The 25,840-nt window shown below is 40.2% G+C and overlaps 1 protein-coding gene across 1 annotated transcript in view; it reads left to right on the forward strand.

Annotated features, from left to right (window-relative positions):
• LOC142665833 (BPI fold-containing family B member 4-like) overlaps nt 1–25,229 on the forward strand; it is a 32,159-nt gene extending 6,930 nt beyond the window's left edge. The window contains exons 4-16 of the mRNA XM_075845611.1: nt 5,419–5,562; nt 5,650–5,713; nt 6,788–6,848; nt 10,245–10,336; nt 10,982–11,167; nt 13,966–14,019; nt 14,967–15,137; nt 16,470–16,537; nt 18,607–18,649; nt 23,312–23,375; nt 23,970–24,046; nt 24,206–24,234; nt 25,100–25,229. Of these exons, the coding sequence (XP_075701726.1) occupies nt 5,419–5,562; nt 5,650–5,713; nt 6,788–6,848; nt 10,245–10,336; nt 10,982–11,167; nt 13,966–14,019; nt 14,967–15,137; nt 16,470–16,537; nt 18,607–18,649; nt 23,312–23,375; nt 23,970–24,046; nt 24,206–24,229 (1,048 nt within the window). The 3' untranslated portion in view covers nt 24,230–24,234; nt 25,100–25,229. The remainder of the gene's footprint in view (nt 1–5,418; nt 5,563–5,649; nt 5,714–6,787; nt 6,849–10,244; nt 10,337–10,981; nt 11,168–13,965; nt 14,020–14,966; nt 15,138–16,469; nt 16,538–18,606; nt 18,650–23,311; nt 23,376–23,969; nt 24,047–24,205; nt 24,235–25,099) is intronic.
• Nucleotides 25,230–25,840: the final 611 nt, after the last annotated feature.

Below are 25,840 nucleotides of genomic sequence, written 5' to 3' on the forward strand. Positions count from 1 at the left end.
TTTAAATTATTTTTTGTTCACTGTGCGGGAAAAATAATATTATATTTTTACAGTTTGGGTCGTTACGAACGTGGTGTACTTTTTTCTCTTTCACATTTTTTTTCCTATAATAAAAGACATATTATAGGAAAAAAAAATTTTTTTGTTTTTGTAACTTATTTTTACACTTTTATAAAACATTTTTATTACCTTTTTTTTTTTACTTTTATTACTTGAAGATCTGCAGCTCTGATAGCTGTTATAATACATTACACAATCTAGGTAGTGTAATGTATTATAAACTGTCAGTGTGACGCTGAAAGTCACACTGACAGGAAGCATATGGGGACAAGCAGAGGCGTAGCTAGGTTCTCCAGCACCCGGGGCAAAGATTCAGTTTGGCGCCCCCCCCCCACCACCACCACCAACCTCTTTCCCGACATCTCCTTCCCCCTCGCCGTGTTTGTTTTCTCTACCAATCGACGTGTCATGTATTTTTATGTAACGCGAGCATAAAAACATTTGTACATTTTACAAGCAATATGGTTCTATACACAACACCAGAACCAAGCTCACTACATATATACAAAACCAGCACAAATACAGCTCAATTTAGTGCAACCCCTGCCGTATAGGTGTGTACGGCGTAAAACTACAGCTCCCAGCATGGCCCAAACAATGATAAGGATATGCTGGGAGATGCCGTTTCACAAAAAATAAATCCTGTCATAATCATATCACCCATCATCTCGCAGCAGATCATACAGTGACTACAGTGCTGATTAGAGGCAGAATAAACATTTACATTAAGTGACTCACCGGTGATGTCTCAGATTCTAGTTCTTTTTCTCCATCCGGTCCAGACCTCTATGATGACTTCTCCCAGTCACAGCCCATTTCTGCAGTTTGCCGCTCAGATGTCTTCAGCTTCTCACTTATCCAACATTTCTGCACCTATAAATAAATATAAAGTTATCATTATACCACACACTATGCCCCTAAATATAATAGCGCCATACACTGCACCTCTAATTATAATAGCCCACCCCTGTATATAGTACTCTACAGATAGCCCAACCATGTATGTAGCCCCCTGTATATAGTGCTCCACATATAGTCCACCCCTGTATATAGTGTTTCACAGATAGCCCATCCCTGTATATAGCCCCCCTTGTACATATAGTCCACCCCTGTATATAGTGCTCCACTAGATAGTCCACCCCTGTATATAGTGCTCCACAGATAGCCCACCCTTGTATATAGTATATACAGGGGTGGGCTATCTGTGGAGCACTATATACAGGGGTGGACTATATGTACAAGGGGGCTATATACAGGGGTGGGCTTTCTGTGGACCACTATAGGGGGAGCTATTTGTGGGATACTATATACAGGGGTCGGCTATATCTACAGGGGGACTATATACAGGGGTGGGCTATATCTACAGGGGGACTATATACAGGGGTGGGCTATATCTACAGGGGGACTATATCTACAGGGGGACTATATCTACAGGGGTGGGCTTTATACAGGGGGACTATATCTACAGGGTGGCTATATACTGGGGTAGGCTATCTACAGGGGGACCATATCTACAGGGGGTGGGCTATATACAGGTGGACTATATCTACAGGGGGACCATATCTACAGGGCTGGGCTATACACAGGGGTGGGCTATATCTACAGGGGTGGGCTATATCTATAGGGGTGGGCTATATCTATAGGGGTGGGCTATATCTACAGGGGTGGGCTATATCTACAGGGGTGGGCTATATCTAAAGGGGGCTATATCTACAGGGGTGGGCTATATCTACAGGGGTGGGCTATATCTACAGGGGTGGGCTATATACAGGGGTGGGCTATATACAGGGGTGGGCTATGTACAGGGGTGGGCTATATCTACAGGGGTGGGCTATATCTACAGGGGTGGGCTATATACAGGGGTGGGCTATATACTATATAGCCCCCCCTGTAGCTATAGCCCACCCCTGTATATGGTGCTCCATAGATAGCCCACGCCAGTATATAGCCCCCCTGTAGATATAGTCCACCTGTATATAGCCCACCCCCTGTAGATATGGTCCCCCTGTAGATAGCCCACCCCAGTATATAGCCCCCCTGTAGATATAGTCCCCCTGTTTATAGCCCACCCCCTGTAGATATAGTCCACCTGTATATAGCCCACCCCCTGTAGATATGGTCCCCCTGTAGATAGCCTACCCCAGTATATAGCCACCCTGTAGATATAGTCCCCCTGTATATAGCCCACCCCCTGTAGATATAGTCCCCCTGTAGATATAGTCCCCCTGTAGATATAGTCCCCCTGTAGATAAAGTCCCCCTGTAGATATAGTCCCCACGCAGATACAGACACACACTTCTATTACAGTTAAAAAAAATAAAAATAAAAATATTCAAACTCACCTTATTCCCGCTCCCACGCCGTCCGGCAGCCATGGAGACCTGCTCTCTTCTGCGCAGATCTCCAGGGGGTTGAACATAGCGTCTATGAAAGGCACTGATTGGCTGGGCAGGATGACTTTCCCTGCCAGTCAGTCAGCGCCTTTCATCGACGGAAGCGTCACTGGTACAAAAGGTACCAGTCGCTTCATTCATGGAGAGGCGCTGAATGGCCGGGCACGGAACGTGCCCGGTCATTCATTGCTTCTAATTGTACCTGTGTCCTTGCGACACAGGTACAATTATAGTGCAGGAGGAGGGGGCGCTGGCGCCCCCCTCTGAGCTGCGCCCGGGGCACGTGCCCCGCCTGCCCCCCCCCCCTAGCTACGCCCCTGGGGACAAGCCTCCGGCTGGTCCTCATAGGCTTCCGTGCATGTCAGACCCGGAGGCCGTTGTATGGCCTCTGGTTTTGCCATGACAACCGATGGCAGCACCCGCCATCGGTCCCAGGGAAAGTTTGTTGTAGCAACAAACTTTTCAGTTTGTTATAGCAACAAACTTTCCAGTTTGTTGTCACAACAAAATTTCCTTGCGATCACATGATCGGGAACTGAACCAATCGGGTCCCGATCATGTCTCCGGGAACAGAGGCAGGGGTTAACAGTGCGATCCGGGTGTTAGCGCTACTCTGAGACACCCGATCATGCTTATAACACCCACCGTGAATTCACGTCAGCGCTGCACAGAGCCCAGCCAGCACCAACGTGAATTTACAGTGGGCGGTCGGGAAGCGGTTAAGTAACGCTGCTCCATAACGAATATATTCATGAAGCAATAAGGAGCTAAGGACAGAGCCTATTTTGCCACTAGAAGAGCCACAACTTTTTTATTTTTCCATCCACATAGCTGTATAAGGGCTTGTTTTTTGATAAGTTGTATTTTTCAATGACACCATTTTAGGGGATGAATAACTTAGTGATTAACTTTTTTTTGGCGGGGAATAGAAGAAAAACAGCAAGTGGATCACATTGTGGAGTCCCCTAGTGAGACTATAAGAATAATTAAATAGAGGTTAATAAAGGTAGTTAACAAAAACGATGCCTAATAGGCATGCATCCATGGCAGGCAACCCATCGGTGCCACATAAACACGTTGCATGGTGCCAATGGGGTAAAGAGGGAGCCTATCAGGTGACTTTTTAGAATAAGCGGCGATGTGTGCGTGTGTGTATGTATGAGGTGTAACACTATTTTTGACCATTATATGACGTGCGGCCAACATCTTTTAGCAGCTTTCCTCTTTTGTAGGCTCTATTTCTAATTGTCAGTTTTGCCTGCACTCAGCTCCAAAGGGGGAGGAGACCTGGGGGAGATTATACAGCAGTAATGAGAAGTGTAGCTATGAATCCTGTACTGGAGTGAGATATAACACTTACTAGAATTTGCAGAAGTGTATCTGTTTGTCTCTCACTCTGTCTTCCTCCAACAGCTTCATTTCTCTCCTCCCCTCGACCATAGACTTCTATGGGCAGATGTAAGGTTGTGTTCACATCTGCATCAGAAACTTCATTAGACACCTCCATTGCAGATCAGGTAAAAAATGGTGGACAAAATGTCGCAACATGTGGCGCTATTTTGTCTGGCAAAACAGATTGGGTTTAGTCCGTCGCCATTGATGTTTGTAATGTGATCGATCTGACGCTTTTATGATGGATCAGAAAAACAAAAACCCTGAACGCAGATGTGAACTAAGCCTAGCCTGATCTTTAAGGTGATGCTGGGAATCCGTCTCCTCTCTGCTATACGCATTCTATGAATTAATTCTGAGTGGGTAAACATTTAAGGAGGCGGGTGGAAGGACTATAAGTGGTGAAAGGCATTTTTTCTGTAATAAGATATGCTATTGACTTATATTAAAAAAAATTAAGTATACGTACTCTTCAAGTGGTTAAAAAAGCAGTTGGAAGTGATATCAAAATCAACCACCTTAACCTGATGAAGGAAATGTCTAAACTACTTATTCCGTTACGGATAGTGCAAATTAGGGGGATAAGGGTGCCCTTAAAAACATATAAAAAATGTATTGTTGAACAGTATCTCACCTAAAAAGACTTATAGTTTGGTTTGATCATAATAGCCATACACTTAGGAAGAATCAATAAGAAAAAACTTTCAAAACCTCCCTCACGGGGCGCCTTAAATTTGGAGATATTTTGATTTTCTCATTATGCAAACTAACTTGGCAATCAATTGCAGGATTGTGAGGGGGGGGGGTAGACGATTTCCATTCTTGGGAGCAGAGGATTATAGCTGCAGATAAAAGAGATTTAATTAATAGCCATGATTTGGGAGATGAGGCGGCTGGAGAGAGCTGCTAGAAAAAAACCTCTACTGAAAAAGCAAGTCACATTTGGTTAATGTGTCTGACAATTCCCACCAGAAAATTAATGTTTTATAGTAGAACAAAACCACCAGATGTAAAGGTATAACTCAGATTCTTCATTGAATTTCTAGCGGGTTATGGGATAGTTCTTGTCAAAATGGGATAACCACCTTGTCAGTACCTAATATTGATCCTCTTGTAGTCTAACACATCTGGCTGTAAGCTTAGGAGATCCAAATAAGGCTGACTCTTGTTTAGCAATAAATGTAATAATTAGATCACTTTTCCAAGTTTTGGGATAATATAATTATTTCAGATTAAAGCAGATCAGAGTAGATAAATTGACTTTTTAGGTTTTGTTTTTTTAAGTATGAGAGACTCATACCGGGAGGGTTCTCCCCTATAGTCTTTATGTTTTTTAATTGTCTAAAGTGAGGTTATCGATGTAAAGCTTCGTTAAACAGGACCTAGGAGCTGTAACATCTCTTGACTCGAGGGTATTCTAGGGACACATATAAGTTCTTATCATCTGGGAGTTGGAAAAGTCCTGATCGGAAGCAAGCAAGATGATAGAATAATTTAAGCATCACATCAACCAGGTGGGCCGTGTAAGTAAATTGGGAAGAGCATGAATGTCATCTGCATGTCATATTTTAAGCCTTCTAGGATTTCTTGATATATTGGTGGAAGTTAACATAACAGCAAGAACCAGACTGACACAGGAGACATCAGGAGTTCCTCGTTTGGTCATTGAAGATTGCCAAGCTCTACTTGGTGGAATAAACATAAGGCTACTAAGAGGGTGAGGCACAGAAGGTACATTTTCTTCTACAAGTTTGAGTATGGAATGTTTCAAAAACTAAGAAGAATTGTGTTTCCCACAACATAGATTACTATCGGGAATCTTGGACGGGCTTCTCTCCAACCTTCTTCAAAATATTTTACCAGGAGTGGTAAGCCTCCAATCAAGACATTATCTTTCATTTTTATTTGCTCTATGTAGCAGCCTAGAAAGTGAAAAGACCTGGAAATAAGTATAACTTGGTCAGTATAAAAAATGTGATTAATTCCTTAATGATTTACGACTGAGGCAGTAGTAGGCACTAAAGTCCCTGCTGCAGATGTTATAGCCTGCTGTCCTCTTCTCAATGTTCAGCCACAGCTTTTCTTCTGTTTAAAATTGTGTGTGTGTGTGTATATATATATATATATATATATATATATATATATATATATATATATATATATATATATAATTAAAGTAATAATCACGAGTAACATAGGAAGCATAAAGGAATTGGGCATGATGTGTTTAAGACTTGACTTAATGGCTATTTAAACCTTTGAAAAAAGTTTTTGGGACTGAAACAGTGTAATTTAGTATTTAGCGCAACTTTGTAAAAAAATAAAATAAAATTATTACTTTTTTTTAACTTTTTCAGATACTGCTTCTATGTATCCTGGATACATAGAAGCGGTATCCTGCACTGAAAGCTGAATCCTTTAGGTAGGCGGCACTGACGGATTTGGTGACAATGAAGCCTGCATGTTCATAACTTAATTGTGATCTATAACAGTTGAATCCTGGGTGTCAGAGACATGCAGGACCCACTGTCACCGAAGCCATCAGTCTCTCTGACCTGATAGATTCAGGTTTCAGCGCAACATACAGCTTCTATGTATCCAGGATACATAGAAGCTGTATCTCAAAAAGTAAAAATGTTTTTTTAATAAAAACAAATTACAATGTTGCACTAAACACTAAAATACACTGTTTTAGTAAAAAAAGTATTTCAAGGTTTACATAGCCTCAGTTGTATGGTGCGGTAAGAGTTGTAGCAGCAGTACATGATGCAAGGTTCAAAAATTTGGAGTGGTGACCTGATATGTGGGTCTTTACTAAAACGAAATTAAATTAGATATATATATGTCAACACGCAGGAAGGTAGAACAAAACTTTGCTCTAAACAGTGAGTGGGTAGAAAGTGCAACTATTTATCCAAGTGTCTAATTACTATTCCCTGCAGTTGTGTCCAGTGGTCAACATTGTGCTAGACTTAACCAATGGTCTTCTTCTCTCTGTGAACTGTAAGTTGCCTACATATACAAAGTAATCCTTTCACATAACATTGTTCTACATGGACACTACTTTGGTTTCTATGTGTGCACCCTTTCGATGCAGTTGTCAATATAAATGTGAGACCTATAAACAAACATACTACTTGAAGCCCTGGTTCCCAAGATCATTTTCGGGGATCACATTTTTTCCATACAATATGCACTATATAGATAAAAGTATTGGGACACACCTCTTACTCATTGAATTCAGGTATTTCATTCAGTCCCATTGCCACAGGTGTGTAAAATAAAGCATCTATCCATGCGGTCTGCCTTTACAAACATTTGTGAAAGAATGAGTTGGTCTAAAAATCTTGGTAGTTTGAGCGTGGTACTGTAATAGAATGCCACCGTGGTAATGTCAGTACGTGAAATTTATTTTTTCCTAGATATTCCACAATGAAATGTGAGTTGTATTATTGCAAAGTGGAAACGTTTAGGAACCACAGCAACCCAGCCAAAAAGTGGCAGACCCCGTAAAGTTGCAGAGAAAGGTCGCCGAGTGTGCAGAGGCTCATAGTGCAAAGAAGTCGCCGATGCTCTGCTGACTCAATATCTGCAGAGTTCCAAATCTCCTCTGGCATTAAAATTAGCATGAAAACTGTGCTCCGGCACCTTTATGGCATGGGTTTCTATGGCCAAGCAGTTGTATTGAAGCACGCCAGCCCTGGACTCTGGAGCAGTTGAAACGTGTTCTGTGGAGTGAGAAATCCTGCTTCTCTAGCTGGCAGTCTGATGAATGAATCTGGCTTTGATGAATGCCAAGAGAACGTTACCTGCTGGCTGTATTGTGCCAACTGTAAAGTTTAGTGGAGGGGTTGCTATGGGTTTGTTTTTCAGGGGAAGTCTTAATGCTTCAGCCTACCAAGATATTTTGGACAATTGTATGCTTCCGACTTTGTGGCAACGGTGTGGGGAAGGCCTTTTACTGTTTACATAATAATTATGCCCTAGTGCACAAAAGAAATGTCCATAAAGGCATGGTTGGGTGATTTTGGTGCGGAAGAACATGACTGGTCCACACAGAGCCCTGACCTAAACCCCATTGAACACCTTTGGGATAAATTAGAACGGAGATTGTGAGACAGGCCCTCTTGTCTAGCATCAGTGTCTGACCTTACAAATGCTCTTCTAGATGAATGGGCAAAAATTCCCACAGACTCACTCCAAAATCTTGCAGAAAGTCTTCCCAGAAGAGTGAAAGCTGTTTTAGCTGCATAAGGAGACCAACTCCATATTAATACCTATGGTTTTAAAATGGGATGTCATAAAAGCTCCTGTGGGTGTAATGTAGTGGTGTCCCAATACTTTTGTCCATATAATGTATCATAGTCATATAGTAGCATATAGTTGATGAGGTTGAAAAAAGACATAGGTCCATCAAATCCAACCCATAATCTTAAAGTGTTGATCCAGAGGAAGGGATAACCCCTTTGAGGCAGTTGTCAATTGCCATATATTAGGTGGGAAAATTCCATCCTGATTTCAAATGTGACAATTAGTGTAAATTCCTGGATAAACATCTCATCTCCAGAAATCTAGTATCCAAAATTGTAATATTCTATCTTTCAAGAAAGGCATCCAGGCCCCTTTTTAACTCCTCCAACCTTATCAAAACATCCGAGGGAAGAGATTTCCTTAGTCTCACACCTCTCACAGTAAAGAATGCCTACCTATGATGAAGGTGAAACCTTATTTTCTTTAGTCGTAGTGGATGCCCCCTTGTCATAGTTACAGGCCTAGGTATAACAATCATTAGACAGCTCTCTGTATTGTCCCATGATATATTCGTACATAATAATTAGATCTCCCCTTTTTTAAACTGAATAACCGCAAGTTTAATCATCGTTCTTGGTACCGCAATCCACCCATTCCCTTAGTTCCTTCGTTCCCCTCCTCTGCACCCACTTCAGTTAAGCTATGTCCTGCTTATAAACAGGTACCCAAAATTATATACAATATTCCATATGTGGTCTGACTAGTAATTTTTATAGAGGAAAAACCATGTTCTTGTCATATGCATCTATGCCTCTTTTGACGAATCCATGATTTGATATGTCTTGGCAGCAGCTGCCCGGCACTGATAGCTAAAGTTACGTTTACTGACCACTAATATCCCCAAGTGCCTTTTAGTGGCAGTATTACCCAATGTTTTACTGTTTAGCACATAATTGTAAAATGAGCTAAAAGAAATATTACACTCTGAAAAAAACCCTTTCCAGTTCCTTCGTGTACACAGCTGTTGCCAGCGACGTCCATTAAATCAGTGGTTATGCATGTAATGAAGTGGGAATAGTTGTTTGTAGCTGCTCTTTACTCCGGCTAATCTATGAGATCTTGATTGGAGGAATCCCATCTTTTACCACTGCCTCCATATTTCATTAACCTGTTGATGATGCTGGTCATCTGTGCTCGTCATGAGGGGCTGGATGTTTCCGCATCATGACGAGCATATGCGTCATGCTTATCACGCGGGCACAGCCGCAGCCCGGCTCTAACGGCGGAGATCAAAGAAACCTCTGATCTGTGCCGTTAACCCCTTGAACGATCAAAGCTGATCATGGCATTTAAAGGAAAATGAGAAGGGGGTCTCCGCTTTAATCACGTGACAGGGAATCCCTGTGACACGATTGAGGGACAGGACATACCTCGTATGGTCCATTGACCATATTTCCGGTTGTTAGGGAATAATTAGGTATGTCCTAACAACTTCCTGTGTAGTATCAGTACACTGGCTAATTGTACTGGCATATAGATAAAACTTAAAATCCCCCAATGGGATTAAAAACATGAAATAAAATTAATTTAAAAAGTTATGTTCAATAAAAAAAATCAGTAAATAAAACACACAAAAGTGCAAATTTTTTACAATAAAGAAACTTTATTAGATATAAGTCCCAAAACATAAAATACTGTACACAAATATGGTATTGTCACGACCACAACAAATTTATGGCATCATTTATGATGATTGGTATATGCTATAAAAATAAATAATGAAAACTGCAGCGGAACTGTATTTTTTCCAACATTAAAATTTATATAAATGAAACAATAATGTAAATGCAACAAAAAATGGCACCTCCATAAAGTACAACTCGTCCCACAAAAAACAAGGTCTCATACAGCTGCGTCGAATAAAAAATGAAAAAGTTATGAGTGCCGGAATGCAATGAGTTAAAAATACAAAAATAGTTCTCTCCTCAAGGCCAAAATTGGCCTTGAGGGGTTAAGGGATTAGCCTCTTTGAATGTGTTCAGATATTTTAGCCATTGTTTTAATGGCTAAAGTATAGAACTCCTTTCATTCAAATAAAATATATCATTTGCTGAATTAAACTGCTGACAATATCTAATTTTCCCGCAGCAATGGTCCCCCTTGGATTAATTGGCAGCATTCAATATACGGTATCAAGTCTTCCAATAGTGACTGGGCAGTTCATTGAATTGGATTTAAATGTAAGTTAATGCACAGAACACTAATAGGTGTATTTTCCAATGTTCAATGTGAATACTAAGACTATGGTGAGTAGGATGATTTTATTGCAGATGCCCCACAGTCTTCAAAGCCGGCATTTCCAGTCCATAAACCATAGGAGAAGTAGCAAACAATAAAGTGACTTGTATGAATCTGCTAGAAATAAGATGAACCCCCCCCCTGTTTATTATGTATTTATACCCTTCAGTCTGTAGCTATATAGGTTAATATATTAGTACTGTTTTATGCAATTTTGCAGTCTGTTCTACATAGGAAACCTAAAGACTACCACTAATAAATGACTATACCAAATTTGTTCCCTTATGCCCTATGATGACTTTAAATCACTTTGACTAAGTAGTATAATTTATTATCCTAGTTACCTTCAAACCAGAGGTAACATTTACAGGGGTTATGGGAAAATGGTTTTCATTGGTTTACCCCAGTTTATAGCTAATCCCATGATCCAAATGTTTATAACAACTGATGGGCACCTCACATAAGGACTAAATCAAGTATTGATACATACTTGAAATTACATTGGTACAGCTAATAAAGAGAAGCTGTAAACTCATGCAGAACGTTGAATATAGTTGCTCTTCTAATGATTCTTTATTTCCCCATAGACAGTGGTGAGTCAGCTGGGTGGCGGCCTCATTGATTACCCCCTTGGCAACACTGAGCAAATCTCTTTGCCACCAATGAGGGAAGCATCTGAATCCCAACTTGGTCTCTCTGCGAATTTCCTAGGATCTGTTTTGACTGCTCTGCAAAAAGAGGGCCTAATGGACATTGAGATATCAAATGGAGATGTAAGTATATTGAGGAATAGTTATGTGTAAATTAGCTCTAGTTTTTAAAATAACACATATCTCCAGTCTTATTGCAATTGCTCCTTTACAAGTAGAGGGTATTCTGATAATAAGTATGCAGGATTGCAGAGAAATCAACCCCTAAACCCCCCTTCTCCTACTGCACCGCAGACAACAGTCTTGTCCAAAGCAGTCTGTATATTTCAAGAGACAGTTTCCAGAGGCCAATGTCATTACAGCCTCTATGAGAACTCCATTAATAGAAAACAGGGATTCCACAAATATGTAATAATTTTACATTTAAAAAAATTTCACAAATGAAAAAGCATTAGCTGAAATAGTACATATACATTGCACCTAAATTAAACCTGATTTATACAGTAGTGCTCTCCATCCATGTCATGGAGAAAAAAAGTTTTTGTTTTTTTTCTAAAATGCGGTATAGACAGCCCACCACCTGCACCACCACCACCAATGATTCATTTAGCAGTGAATGCTGTTCATGCTACAGATGAAAAACCTATTCTGGAAAGCTGAACACATAACACACCTAAATAACATCAAAATAATTTATTTAGCATTTTGCCTGCATTACAAATAGAAAAACTACATTTCCACAGAACTCTGGATACACAGCATAACGGAAGTACAACTAAGATTATATTTTTATCTTCATTTAAACTGTATAGCACCAATAGAGAAACTGCATGCTTAAAGGGGTTTTCCCATAAGAGACATTTATGACATATCCGCAGGATATCAAGAAAAAAAGAATTTTTGAAGCAGCACTAATCCCGAATCTGATGCGGTGCACGCTGTCAAGCCAGGCAAACCCAATCCGGCATGATGTAAATTTCAAAAGAAGTAGTAGGACAACAGCACACGTCTTCAAATCTTCAAAGTGGTTTTTATTGTCAAGACATCCACAATCGACAGGCAACGTTTCGACCCATAGTGAGTGAGGGGTCTTTGTCAAGCCTGGCTTGACAATGGCTTGACAAAGACCCCTCACTCACTATGGGTCGAAACGTTGCCTGTCGATTGTGGATGTCTTGACAATAAAAACCACTTTGAAGATTTGAAGACGTGTGCTGTTGTCCTACTACTTCTTTTGAAATATCCGCAGGATATGTCATAAATGTCAGATTGATGCATGTCCCACCCCTGGGACACGCACCTATCCCTAGAACGGGGCCCCTAAATCCTGTTCTAGCTTTTTGTACTCATGCTGCCTCCCGCTTACTGATTACATGGTCGGGAGTTACAGAAACAGCGTAACTCGCTGAGCTACACTGTTTCCGTAACTCCCATAGAACTGAATAGTAGTTACGGAAACAGCGTAGTTTGCATGCTACGTTGCTTCCATAACTGCCATTCACTACTATGGGAGTTACGGAAACAGTGTAGCTCAGCAAGTTACACTGTTTCTGTAATTCCCGACCATGTAATCAGCAAGTGGCCGGGAGGCAGCGCGAGCACAAACAGCTAGAATGGGGTTTTGGGGAGCTAGTTCTATGGGTTAAGCATGCAGTTTCTCTATTGGTGCTATATTTTGATTTATACGTGGTTCTTCTTGACCTGTAATACTCTAAACATATCCTTTTGATTGGATTAGTGTTTTGCATCAGTGCTATATTCATTTAAAAAGTATAAAGGTGATGTAGTTGAATATTAACAAGGTGGTTGTGTAATAATTTATTAAACAAAAATATTCACAAGTAGGACATTTCCTTCTGTGAAAAAAGTTATTTTTTTAATTTTTAATGCTAGGTTGAAGACCAAAAATTTGAATTCAGCGCATTAGATCAGGCACAAATGTTTATACCATCAGTTAAGATATGATCTTGGAGGAACTTGTGATATTTAGACTTCAAAAATTGAGCTTGGTTTGCACTTTCCTGTTGAGATGGTGGTATCACCAAGCCTTGAGATCCAATGAGCTTTCTGAAGCCTTCAGAAAGAAGATTTAGATGTGTATAAGTTTCTAACAACTACCATCTTGCTTCCACAACTGCCAATATCTGGTCTGAACAGAATAAACCTGGTCAAAGCAATGGCTGAAGGAATTCTCCATAGAGCATTGGGAAAGAATTTCTCCCAGTCAATGTCAGAAACTGATAGACAGTTATAAGAAATGCTTGAGGTTGTTTCTGCCAAAAGGGGCAAAACCAGGTATTAGAGCCACAAACCAAATGGCATATCTGTGAATTTTTTTTGTTGAATTATTACTACATTTTGGGGGCTCTTTTGTATACTTTATTACTTTAATCTTTATATACTTTTTTTAATGTCACATGCTTGCATTGTATGTGATATTTTATATACGTTTTCAATATTTGAAACACTATGCACAAATAAGTGTATTATGGTTTATTTATTTATTTATTTATTTAAGGGATGTGTTAGGTTCTGTTCCCACGGCGCATTTCAGTACCAACTGAAAAAAAGGTATGCCGGCACATTCCCTCTCTGAATGTATGCCAAAGGGACACTCTTTTGGCATATGTTGGATCAATGGGGCCTATGGTAATGTTCAGAGTATACAGCAGGATTATTTCCAGTGCACATAACAAACATAGAGTACGAATGTCATGTAGGCATAGTTACTGTAGCCTTTTATTGCAATACGCTAAGTCCTATGCCACCATGATTTTAGGAGAAATATGTATTAAACATACAGTTATGCAGTACATTTTTGGATTTGTGGCTTAGTGTATGGAATCATTTTGAAATAAGAAATATTGTAAATATCTTATTCATTGTTAATTAACTGAGTAACTGCCTGTTCTCCTATGCAGGTGCCCGGAATTCCACCACTTACAACAACTGTTCTCGGTGGAGTAATTCCAAAGGTAGGAAGAAACTGCTACAGTATAAACGCTTACAAAATAGAGTTTACATAACATGAATATAGCTTATAAAATAAGATAGAAATAGTTATCTACTGACTTACTTTGTATCTTATGTATGTTTTGTGTGTTTCTACTGTCCAGTTATAATACTCTATTAAGGGGCCATGAAACCTATGTTAGGTTTTGAACCCAAGTTGTCTTTTCCCATGTTAGTTAGAGTCTACGTTACTGAGATACTGAGAAAGGCACCATGCTATTCACTCAACCGGTTGCATTCACCGGCAACATCAAGGTCTATTAAAGGCCAAGTGTGCATACTAGAGTGATTCCTAGAGGTTGCTGGCTTGTTTTATGTAGGTATATACCATTTAGCATATATGGAACCTACTGTTGGTTACAAGAACTAAGATGATCCACCCAAACACTAAAATCTGGAGATACGATGATTGTGTATAGTAAAAGTAGTAGTAGTAGCAATAAGTAGTATAAGCATCAAGATACGGGCACATCCTAAAAAAAAGAGCCAATGTTTGGTGGATCAAAGAGACAAGAGTAAAGAATAAGATTAGATAGTCTGAAAACCCAAGGGGTCAGAGCAAAAAAGTGATACTAACAAGGTCAAAACTGAAGATAGTACAGTGAACACAGGCTATAGGATGGGAAAGATTGGATGGCGTGTCTATAAAGAAGGATTCACAAACAATATTTAGTTGGCCTCAGGCCTCGAGAATATGGTCAAGCACCTGTACGAGAGACAACTAAGTCAGCAGGTCAGAGCAAAGCATTAGATATACAATGTTTAGTTATATATAGAGAAAAAAAATCCACAATTTTCTTTATGAGCAGCTTCTTCTAGGTCTAGCAAAAGCTACTTACAGTACATGTTTCATAGCACATGATTTGCATTTGTTGCATGTTTGTCACATGAAGTTTATTTTCCAATAAAGGTGGCTGCTAAGTATCGAGAAGAAAGGCCGTTATTGTTAAAGATTTCTGTTCCTGGTCCTCCAGTTGTTAAACTGCAGAACAAAAAAGGTCTTGTGACACTATTTGTTAAAACAGAAGTTCTGGTCTCCAATGCAGACTCCTCACAGACCCCAGTCTGTGTCCTTGGTGTTGTAAGTATACTCCTAAGATGGACAATTAGGACTCCAGCATAATAGAGATACGTAGGATACTGCAGATGTGTGTGTGTGTTGACAAGACAATATTCCAGATTTTGTATTTTAATTTGCATGTCTGGTTTGGTCCTTAGCCCATCAATGGATTACAGTTGCCTATTGGGTTAAAAATCCAAAACGACCATCAGCCAATGAAATAAGACAAATTAAGAAAACATCTCTACACATGCACTCCTATGTCCTGGGCACATATACTTCTCTATGTGCCTAAAATGTTTGCTTGGTGGGAGTCTGAGCGCTGAGGACCCAACCATCCCAGAAAATAAATTCTGTGTCCCCAGATTGCAGCGAAATGGTGGTCATGCTTGAGTGGTAACCTTCCATTACAGTTAATGAGAGAAACTGAAACAACTTCAAGCAGTCTCCCTATGTCCTACAGACTATAATTCAGAGTGAACATACATGTCTTCTGCAAGCAGTAGACACAGTATATTGAATGTAATGTGTGGCCCATGGAGTTAATAAAGGGCCATATCTAAGGCGCCTATAATGTGGTTGTGTCACGATCTGTAGGTATGTGGACCCACTGGGTCGTACCGCCGTAGCGGGATAGCAGCTGGCCAACAGAGTACCAAGTCAATAAATAAATAGTCCAAGCACAAGGGTACCTGTAGTGGTTCAGACAGTAGCAACGGCTAGGCACAGATGGGAACATGACAGCAAACACCAGACATGGTGTAACACAGCAGGCAGAACCGGTGGCACAACACAACTACAGCAGGTTTAAGGCACAGGAACAAATAGCACGGGATACAGGGTACAGGTAGCAGGGCACGTCGACAACGGGAACAGGATAAGACTAAGGGACCATTTGCAAGACTATCATAAGAAAAGACAACAACGCGCAGGTAATGAGAAGAGGGGCATGGCCCTTCTTATAGTCCAGAGTGATCATGGGCTTATTAATGATAATTCCCATGTGCGCACGCTGGCCCTTTAAGGCCGGGCATGAGCCTGCATGCGCACCCTACACTACACAGTTGACCGGAGCAGAAGTGAGCGCTCGTGGGCCAGCGCTCACAGATCCATGGCTGCGGCCGCCGGCGGGTGAGTAATCCCGACGGCCCACGGCCATGGACGCTACAGGTTGGTTGACCATCATTGATGTAGACAGTGTCTGTAGCGCAGTATTTAGTAGATTATAAGCTTTCATAACACTGTAAAGTCAAGCACACAAGAAAGCAAGCAATTTCAACATGCTGTTTTATTTCACAGTCACATTGTGTAAGCTCTTTTCCTCACTCACCAATTGAAGATATCTCATTCTAGGATGCACAATTAGGAGCTCAGTTTTCTGTAGCAGGAGATAAACTGAAGATCTCCATGTCTGTGGACAGGTAATTAATGGACATATTAAGGGATATATTGCGTGCAAGAAAAATAAATATTAATATGGTGCCAACCTGGTATCAGGCAGAAATGTCAGCATTATGTGAAGGTCAATAATGAGATTTTTGCTGCCCGCAATCAGTATTTTTTTTTAACTTACTAAAGACCACAGGGTTAAAGATCAAAGGGGTAGGGATTACTTTTTTTTTTCTAAAACAATCACTGTGCAAAATTCAAACTTTGAAGCTGATTTGTGACAAAATGTTTGATATACATTCTTTATTATGTGCCTAAAGGAGTTTTCCCATCAGGGATATTTATGACATATCCGCAGAATATGTTATAAATGTCAGAAAGATGCGGGTCCCACCTCTGGGACCCCCACCTATCTCTAGGACAGGGCTCCCTAAACCACGTACTACCTTTTTGCTCCCGCTGCCTCCCGGCCACTTCCTGGTTATATGGTCGTGAGTTACGAAAACAGCGTAGCTCGCTGAGCTATGCTGTTTCCGTAACTCCCATAGTAGTGAATGGCAGTTACAGGAGCAGTGTAGCATGCGAGCTATGCTGTTTCCGTAACTACCATTCAGTTCTATGGGACTTACAGAAACAGCGTAGCTCAGCGAGTTACGCTGTTTCCTTCTTCATGGTCGGAAATAACACGAGTCAGCTGCAGCACAGAGAGGTAGAACGGGGTTTAGGGGACCCCATTCTAGAGATAGGTGCGGGTCCCAGAGGTAGGACCCGCATGTATCTGACATTTATGACATATTCTGTGGATATGTCATAAATGTCCCTGATGGGAAAACCCCTTTAAGTCCATATTCAGTGAGGCAGAGATTAAGACAGCTCCCTGAGGGTTTAGTTTACATGCTGCCCATAGAAGTCTATGAAGACTGTAGAAAGCTTAATAAAAGCAGCATGGAGAAGATAACACATCAGTAATAAGCAGAATAGCTTGGAATCAAGCACTGGGGTGAAATAGAACACTTACTAGAATCTACAGCAGCATCTGTGTGTTTTTCTCTCCTCTGTCTCCCTCCAGCACCTGCTCCCCTCTTACTCCTGCTTCACCTCCCACTGTATAAACTTCTTTCGGCAGCTGTAACCTGATCCTTCAGTGAACCGTCTTCATCTCTGCCCTACTGAATACGGATTTAACCAAAGATTTGAGAGAGAATAATCAGTGCAGGAGACAGGTAGAGGAGGAGAGGAGTCTAATAAGTGGAGAAAGAGGCATTTTTCTCTAATAAAAAATATTACAAAGTTTCTTATATTCGCTTGTACTATTAATTTATGGAAAAAAATTGAAGCAACAGTTACACCTTAAGGTTCCTTATTAAGATTTATATGGAATCTGTGAGTAAAATTAATGTTTACCTTACACATGCTGTATTCTGGAGGTATTCTCCCTTAAAAATATGGCTTCTGGTTAGGAATAATGCGCATCATGGAGCCACGATAGGGAGTCATATGGAGTGCCTACAGGCCATAATATGAAACCGGAAAGATGGAATTGGATCCTATCAAGGATAAGCAGTAAAACCTTTGGGAACATTTCTCTGCATCTCTCTGACAGTGTCTGATCCTGTTCTTGGCACTAAATGTATAATCTTGTTACTGAGGCCTATTAAAATCTTTCTAAAAGTGAGCTTATCCTCACAAATATCAGTGACATTGTAATACAAACCCTCAATATGGTAATAAAATACAGACGTGCCAAGTTCATAATCATGGCAAGTCAATATAATCTCTAGATGAAAGTGAAAGTACAATATTCACCAAAAGACTCAGCAAAATCTGACTTATTATCCACTATAACCACTAGGCGGCAGTGCAAACTCGGTCATCTAGGGTAACAAACAGTCAGATAACTAGCTATATTATAAACGTTGCAATTTTACTGTGGACCTGATGTCCATTGGTTTACTGATCTGTGACTCCGAGTGCACTGAAAAAATTATCAGACTTTGTTAAATTGTTACATCTCTTGCACAAAGTTTCAAAATTTCTGTTCTAGACTTATGATGGTGTTGTGCATTTTTGACAGACAACCTTTCCCCTTTTGTTCTTCTAGCACGCATCTCTCTTTAGTCTCAACTTCAGTTGGAAAATTTGATGTAGGTATTTTTCTTAAATCTATTTAACTATAAAGTGAATATATATATATATATATATATATATATATATATATATATATATATATATATATATATATATATATATACATATATAGAAAGACCATAGGACAAAGGACGTTGAGAAAGGTTCTGTGGTGAGCCGAAACACGGCGCTCACTTGAGGTGAATAAATCAGTTGTGTTTCATTTTCATTGAAGTCCTGGTGCCGTTCCTTTGTCCTATGGTCTTTCTATATTCAAGTCGGGGAACTGATTCGTACACTGGTAACGTGCACACGGCCTAATAACTAGCTGTTTGGCGTACTGTGTTTATTCTTTTCTGGACTGTATATATATATATATATATACTGTATATATATATATATATATATATATATATATATATATATATATATATATATATATAAACCACTGACAGGTGAAGTAAATAACATTGATTATCTGGAACAATGGCACCTGTCGACATGTGAAATATATTAGGCAGCAAGTAAACAGTCAGTTCTTGTGTGGTGTTCCTGGTATGGGGGGATTAGCACCTAACAAAAGTGGTCCAAGGAAGTTCAACTGGGGAACCAGCAACAGGGTCATGGGTGCCCAAGGTTCATTGATGCACGTGGAGCGGAGGCTAACCTGTCTGGTCTGAACCCACAGAAGAGGAACTGCAGCACAAATAGTTGTAAGGGTATGTTCACACAATTTATTTTCAGCCATATTTTGGAGCGTAAAAGTCTCGTATCACGCTCCAAAATACATCTGCAATACGCCTGCAAACAGTTTTCCATTGATTTAAATGGAAAATACACTGCGTTGTTCATATGAGGCGTATTTTTACGCTGCTGAATTTAAAAAAAAGCATAGAAAAATGCGCTTTGTAAAAAGAAATGGCATGTCACTTGAGTCATTTTTTTTAGCTGATTTTCCATTGACACTACAAAAAAAGCCTCAAAAAATCAGTCTTGTATTTTTCAACACATGTGAACCTACCCTAAAGGCCTAGTTCACACGGAGGAATTTGCCGGCAGAAAAAATCTGGCTCAAAATTGCTGAAGGAATTTTTCTGCAGGTTAAGACCCACCTGTACTTTCTTCCCGCTGTTTTCCGTGAGGACCGCGGACAAAAAACGCTGTGAAAAGCGCTTTCTCTGTTTCCTATTGATTTCAATGGGAGATCAGAGGCGGAACCATGTCAAGAAAGAAGATGCCGCCTTTTTCTCCTGCGAGGGTTAATTGCCACTGCAGAAAAAAACATCTCCGCGTCTAATTGAAATCAATGGGAGGCGGTTTTAGATGTTTTCTGGGGCTGACACCGACGCGGTTTCCCAGTAAAAATCAGCGCCAAAAAAACTCTGTGTGAACTTGCCCTAAAAGTTATAGCTGGCTATGATAGAAACACACAGTACATCACAGCTTGCTGTGTTTGGAGATGTTTAGCTGCAGACTTGTCAGTGGGCCCATACTGACCCATGTCCACCCCTGAAAGCGCCTAGAATAAGCATGTGAGCATCAAAACTGGACCATTGAGCAATGGAAGAAGGTGACCTTTTCTAATGAGTCACAATTCCTTTTATATCATGTGGACGGCCGTGGGTCGTGATATGCATGTGGATGTTACTTTGACATGTGCCACATAGATAAACATTGTTGCAGACCAAGTACACATCATCATGACAATGTTATTCCTCAATGGCAGTGTACTCGTTCAGCAGAGTAATGCTCCGGCCACACGGCAAAAAATGTTCAGGAATGGGTTGACTCCAAATTGCAGGACTTAAAAGCCATGAACACCTTTGTTAGCAAGACGTGCAATTGTCATTTACCAAACTGATGATTTCTGACAACGAAGGAATTTCTGAGTTTTTCAAATATTTTGACCTTTTTAGTCTAGTTGCTATTAATATATGGAAAATGACTGTCCTAAGATCATTAGGAAAAAAGTCAATGTCAATAGGCATTAAGCATTGTAAAGGGGATAAGATCATATTAATTTCACAGATAACTGATAATAAGTATCCAACAGCTTTCCACAGTTGGTTCAGAACACTGCATTCCCACCATATATGCTTCATATCCGCTCCAGCTCTCCGACATCTCCAACATTTACCCTCCGTTCCCTGGTATAGTTTTGCTAATTTTTGGGGGTGTAGTACCATCTATAGAGGATTTTTCTGAAGTTCTCCATATGATTAATGCATTTAGATAATTCGGATGGTAAACTGAATGCTTTAATCCACTTCTCAGCAGATCCAGAAGCATTAAAATCTGTTTTCCATTTATGTATAAACGGGAGGGGGTCAGTAATTAATGCTTCTACCATTGCATGGTAAGATAAGGAAATTTCCTTCTTTTGAATAGAAGAATTTAATAGGAGAGTAGTTAATATATATATATATATATATATATATATATATATATATATATATATATATTTATTTTTTGTATTATTTTTTTTATTGAATCAATATCCTATGTGTTTTTAAGCAACTTTAAAATTCGCTTTTATATAAACAATGTTTTTACTTTATCCAGTATACATAGGAGCTGTATCATTTTCTCTCAACTGTTACCTCTAAGTTATGAACTTAGATGTGATCATTATTAGGGGGATCCTGTGTGTCAGAGACACGCAGGACCCACTCTCAGCTGAGTCGACAGAATCAGCTGAGGGAGAAGAATACAGCGTCTATGTATCCTGTATACATAGAAGCTGTATCATAAAAAGTCAAAACATTTTTTTACAAAAGTGAATTTAAAGCTTATTTAAAACACATAGGGCCAATGGCAGATTAAGTAGACCATAGGCCACGGGCTGTTCCACAAACTTGGGCCCCCCTTCCCCACTGCCGCTCTGCCATGTCTATAGTGAACACCACCTTTCTGTGCGAGCATTGACAAATGGTTGTTACGATTCCTCTTCTCAAAGGGCTGTGTCCCTACATACTGACAGTCTCCAACCATCGCTGAATGTATTACACTGTGTAGGGACACATCGCTCCTTACAATGGGAATGGTAACACGCATTTGTCTATTAGTCCTGGTTACACAAAGACTTTATGTGGAATACAAAGATTTCCTACAACAGACATGTCAGGAGAGGAGACGGATCCTCTATAGATCCAGTGACTTACAAGTGACATCTTCTCTGATGGGAGTCGTTCTTCTTCCTTCTCGATCTGACACACACCGGTATGGCGACTTCTCCTGATGAAACATCTTTGCTCCTCGCTTCTGCAGCCATTTCCAGTCCCTATAGAAACACAAAAATTCAGAAACCAAGGCCCAGGACCATACATTAAAGGGGTTGTCTGGGCACGGACCGTTTTTTAATACTGATGACCTATCCACGTGCCCGGACAACCCCTTTTAAAACTCAGACTAATAAATTAGAATACATACAGACCCCAGACCTCCTAAACGATTGCAGTCCCCAGACGAGACATCCCTAAACTAATAAAGACCCAGAACAAGCACCCTAAATAAATACAGACCCCCAGACCAGGCCCCCTAAATACAGACCCCATAAACTAATACAGACCCCATACCTGACTCTCTAAACTAATACAGACCCCAGACCAGACCCCCTAAACTAATACAGACCCCAGGCCCCCTAAATACAGACCCCATAAACAAATACAGACCCGACCTCCTAAATACAGACCCCAGACCAGACCCCCTAAATGCAAAACCCTTGAACTAATACAGACCCACTAAATACAGACCCCTTTAAACTAAAAGACACCAGACCCCCTAAATAGAGACCCCAGACCCCATAAACTAATACAGACCACATAAACTAATACAGACCCCAGGCCAGACCTCCTAAATACAGACCCCAGACCAGACCCCCTAAATACAAACCCCAGACCAGGACACCTAAGTACAGACCCCAGACCAGACCCCCTAAATACAGACCCCAGACCAGACCACCTAAGTACAGACCCCCTAAATACAAACCCCAGACCCCTTAAACAAACCCATCCCCTTACTTACCTAGCAGCTCACCTCACTCACGGTCTTCTCTCTTGCTGCTGTTGTAGGACCTGCGGTCATATGACTAGCAGGTCTCTAATCAGTAATAAGAATTGCAGACATAAGGTCATGTGACCTTTATGTCTGCAGGTCCTTTACAGGACACATACATTTTGTCGCGTTTTTTTGCCGCCATTCAAAACGAAATCGCAGACGCAACAAAACTGCATTGTACTTTGGGCGGCCATGGGCCCCCCTGGAGCCTAAGGATGATCCACCATTGCATAAGACATTAATTTAATAAAATAAAAAAATTCTAACAAAGGTGTACATAGCCTTTAAAGGATCTGCTTTTAACGTCTTGCTGCTAGATACCACAGGAAACCTTCAAAACTGTTTTGATGCCACAAAAGGGACCAACACAATATTAGGGAAGTGTCATTAATGTTTTGGTTGAATGGTGTAAATGCATCTGTGTCAGCTGCACATGATCAGGACACTTTTTAGACAATGATGTTTCCATTCACTGTCAGAAAGTATACATATTTCATTTTGTGAAGAATTAAAAAACAAAAAGATGCAAAAGTGGCATAACTTTTCATTCCACAATAAATGTCTGTAGAACTTAATCACTTTTTTTTTTTAGATAAAAAGTATTTTTCACTTTCCTCTCGCAGGTTTCTGTGCTAGAGGGATTGGTCGGTAACATAATTAACCTTGCATTCCTGCCATCAATAAACAGTAAGGATTTAATAATTCACATACCGGACTTATAATAAGTGTTTCATGGACTGTTTCATGTATTATAATGGGCACAGTTGTAACTTGAAGATCCTGGACTCCAACGCAGGGCCCACCACCCACAATGTGCCATGTAAAATACAGGTGTCTTCTTATGTGGCAGAGGGACCTTTGGGTCTTCACCGGCACCCGGGACAGGTGCGACTGCTACCTCTAACACCCTCAATTGTCATGCCCCTGATTATGAACAATATACGTATGTTCAGGTTCATGCACGTTGCATTGTCCCATATAGTGGCACATGGATTGCCTACAAATCTGTATTACGGACTTGTGCGGATTCAGTGTGCCGCCGCAGGTTGCATCTATACGGAACATTTATCTCCCCTAGAAGCAATGCATGCGATTCTCAATGAATCTGTGAGAAAACAAACCTCTGCATGTTCCATGTGTAATCAGATGCTCAGAGAGGTACAATATGGGCTCATAAAATTCTATAGATCCATAACACAACCATGTATATGACCTCCGATGCGTACTAATAATTTTCAGTATGATTTTAATCTAAATATCTGCATATTTTCTTCTTTTTAGCTGTCGTAGGGAATGGAATACCTTTACCACAGCTGATGAACATAAACTTTGATGATGCAGACATTGACATCTTGGATGTAAGTATTACATATTAACTGGTTACATTATGTGCTAATGTGTCACATATGGTCTCATTGTTGTTTGATGCTTCACAATGCTGTTTAAAAAAATATCATTGTTATGTCTAAAGTAAATTGCTTCATGCTATTCAGTTTATTGTCTCTTTTCATTTTTAGGATCTTGTTGTATTAAACGCATAAATAAGGTAAGACAGTGCTTTTCCCAATAAAAACAAACAAACATAGGAATGACTAGGGCCACCACTTAAATGATATTGACACCTTAGACATTTATGGCAAATTCACGGGTGCTCTGGAACCCACACGTATCTCCAGAACGATGGCCACCCAACCCCCTTTCCATCTCGTGAGGCGGCCGTCGCTTCCTAGCGAAGAATGCCTGAAGGGTTGGTCACGTATGTGCACGGAATTCCACAATGATTCCAATGGGAGTTACAGAAACAGTTGAACCCAAAACAGGGTCGAGTGAACCCCATTCTGGAGATAGGTGCAGGTACCAGATATAGGACATAAATCTATCGACATTTATGGCATATCCAATGCATATGTTCATTGTTGTCGGAGTAACAATCGCTGGTCCCTATACATAAGCAATCATTGCTCTGTGTGAAAGGAGCAAGTGAGCGCCAATCAACGAGCTATCCCTTTGATCGGCGCTCGTTTACATGGCCCACGTCAGGCCGTGCATTATGACCCTTACAGATGGTAAACCATGACTGATCAATCTAGGGATTCCAGATAGTCCAATAGCCATGTGCATTACCCCACTCAGTACATTCAGTTGCCAAAACTTGAATGTAGTTTAAATGCTTCATTATTCCTTTATTCGATACTATAAGCTCATGTGGTCTACCACTTCACAGCTGAGTTGTTGCTCCAAGACATGTGAATTGACTGGGCCATCTCTAGCACAACAGAATTGAGATGAATTTACTTTCTAAAAGGGTGGTCTGAGAGCCCATTCTAGACTAGGCTGGCAACTTAATGTTTAAAATGCTTAACTAATTCTGTCCCAAATTTTGCCTTCCACTGATTTTTTTTTATTTCCAGAAATAAAATGATGGCAATATTACCAAGGAGAATTAGTGTCATCCGCAAATAAACCATGTGCCCTTATGCAAACCAATAAGTGCTTCCCAGATCCAGCAAGCAGCATATATTGATTTGTCTGTTGGATGAAAGAACAAAGACTGTCCATGAATTCCATCAATAAAGGATTTACAGTCTATAAAGTGTTTTTCTGGAAAAATGTTATTATTTTAATAAACCACTTTCACTCTAGAACTAGGTGGTATTATGGTATTAATGGGCATACTTCTGCTTTCTTTAAATCAAGAGCTCAAGACCCCCTGATTGGCAAAAGCAATCCAATAATCCCCTGTAAAGAGCAATCTACCATTGTTCCGGCCTGTCAGTCCCCAATTAGCTGATATAACCATGAAAAATCTCAACATTACAAGATCACACTCTGATTACATTGTTGAAAATGCCCAAGAGTCTATAGAAACGTTATCTCCTCTTCCTCCCCAAAACTGTTTCCTCACCATTTCTTAAAAAAAATAATACACTTTGTAATATACTACTCACCTTCTCCTCAGAAAGTACAGATTCACCCCAGATTGATTCTAATTGCAGAGATCCAGCTAGTATTGAGTCTTTAGGGCAATGTTCCCTGGTTTGGTTAATAATTCTGTTTCAAGGCTCTTTAAAGGGTCGGACATTGACTTACAGGGTAAGGCCCCATGCACACGATTGTATTATTCATCCATAATTACGGTCCGTAATACTTTA

Source organism: Rhinoderma darwinii, chromosome 13 (genome assembly GCF_050947455.1).
Source record: "Rhinoderma darwinii isolate aRhiDar2 chromosome 13, aRhiDar2.hap1, whole genome shotgun sequence".
Classification (NCBI taxonomy): Eukaryota; Metazoa; Chordata; class Amphibia; order Anura; family Rhinodermatidae; genus Rhinoderma; species Rhinoderma darwinii.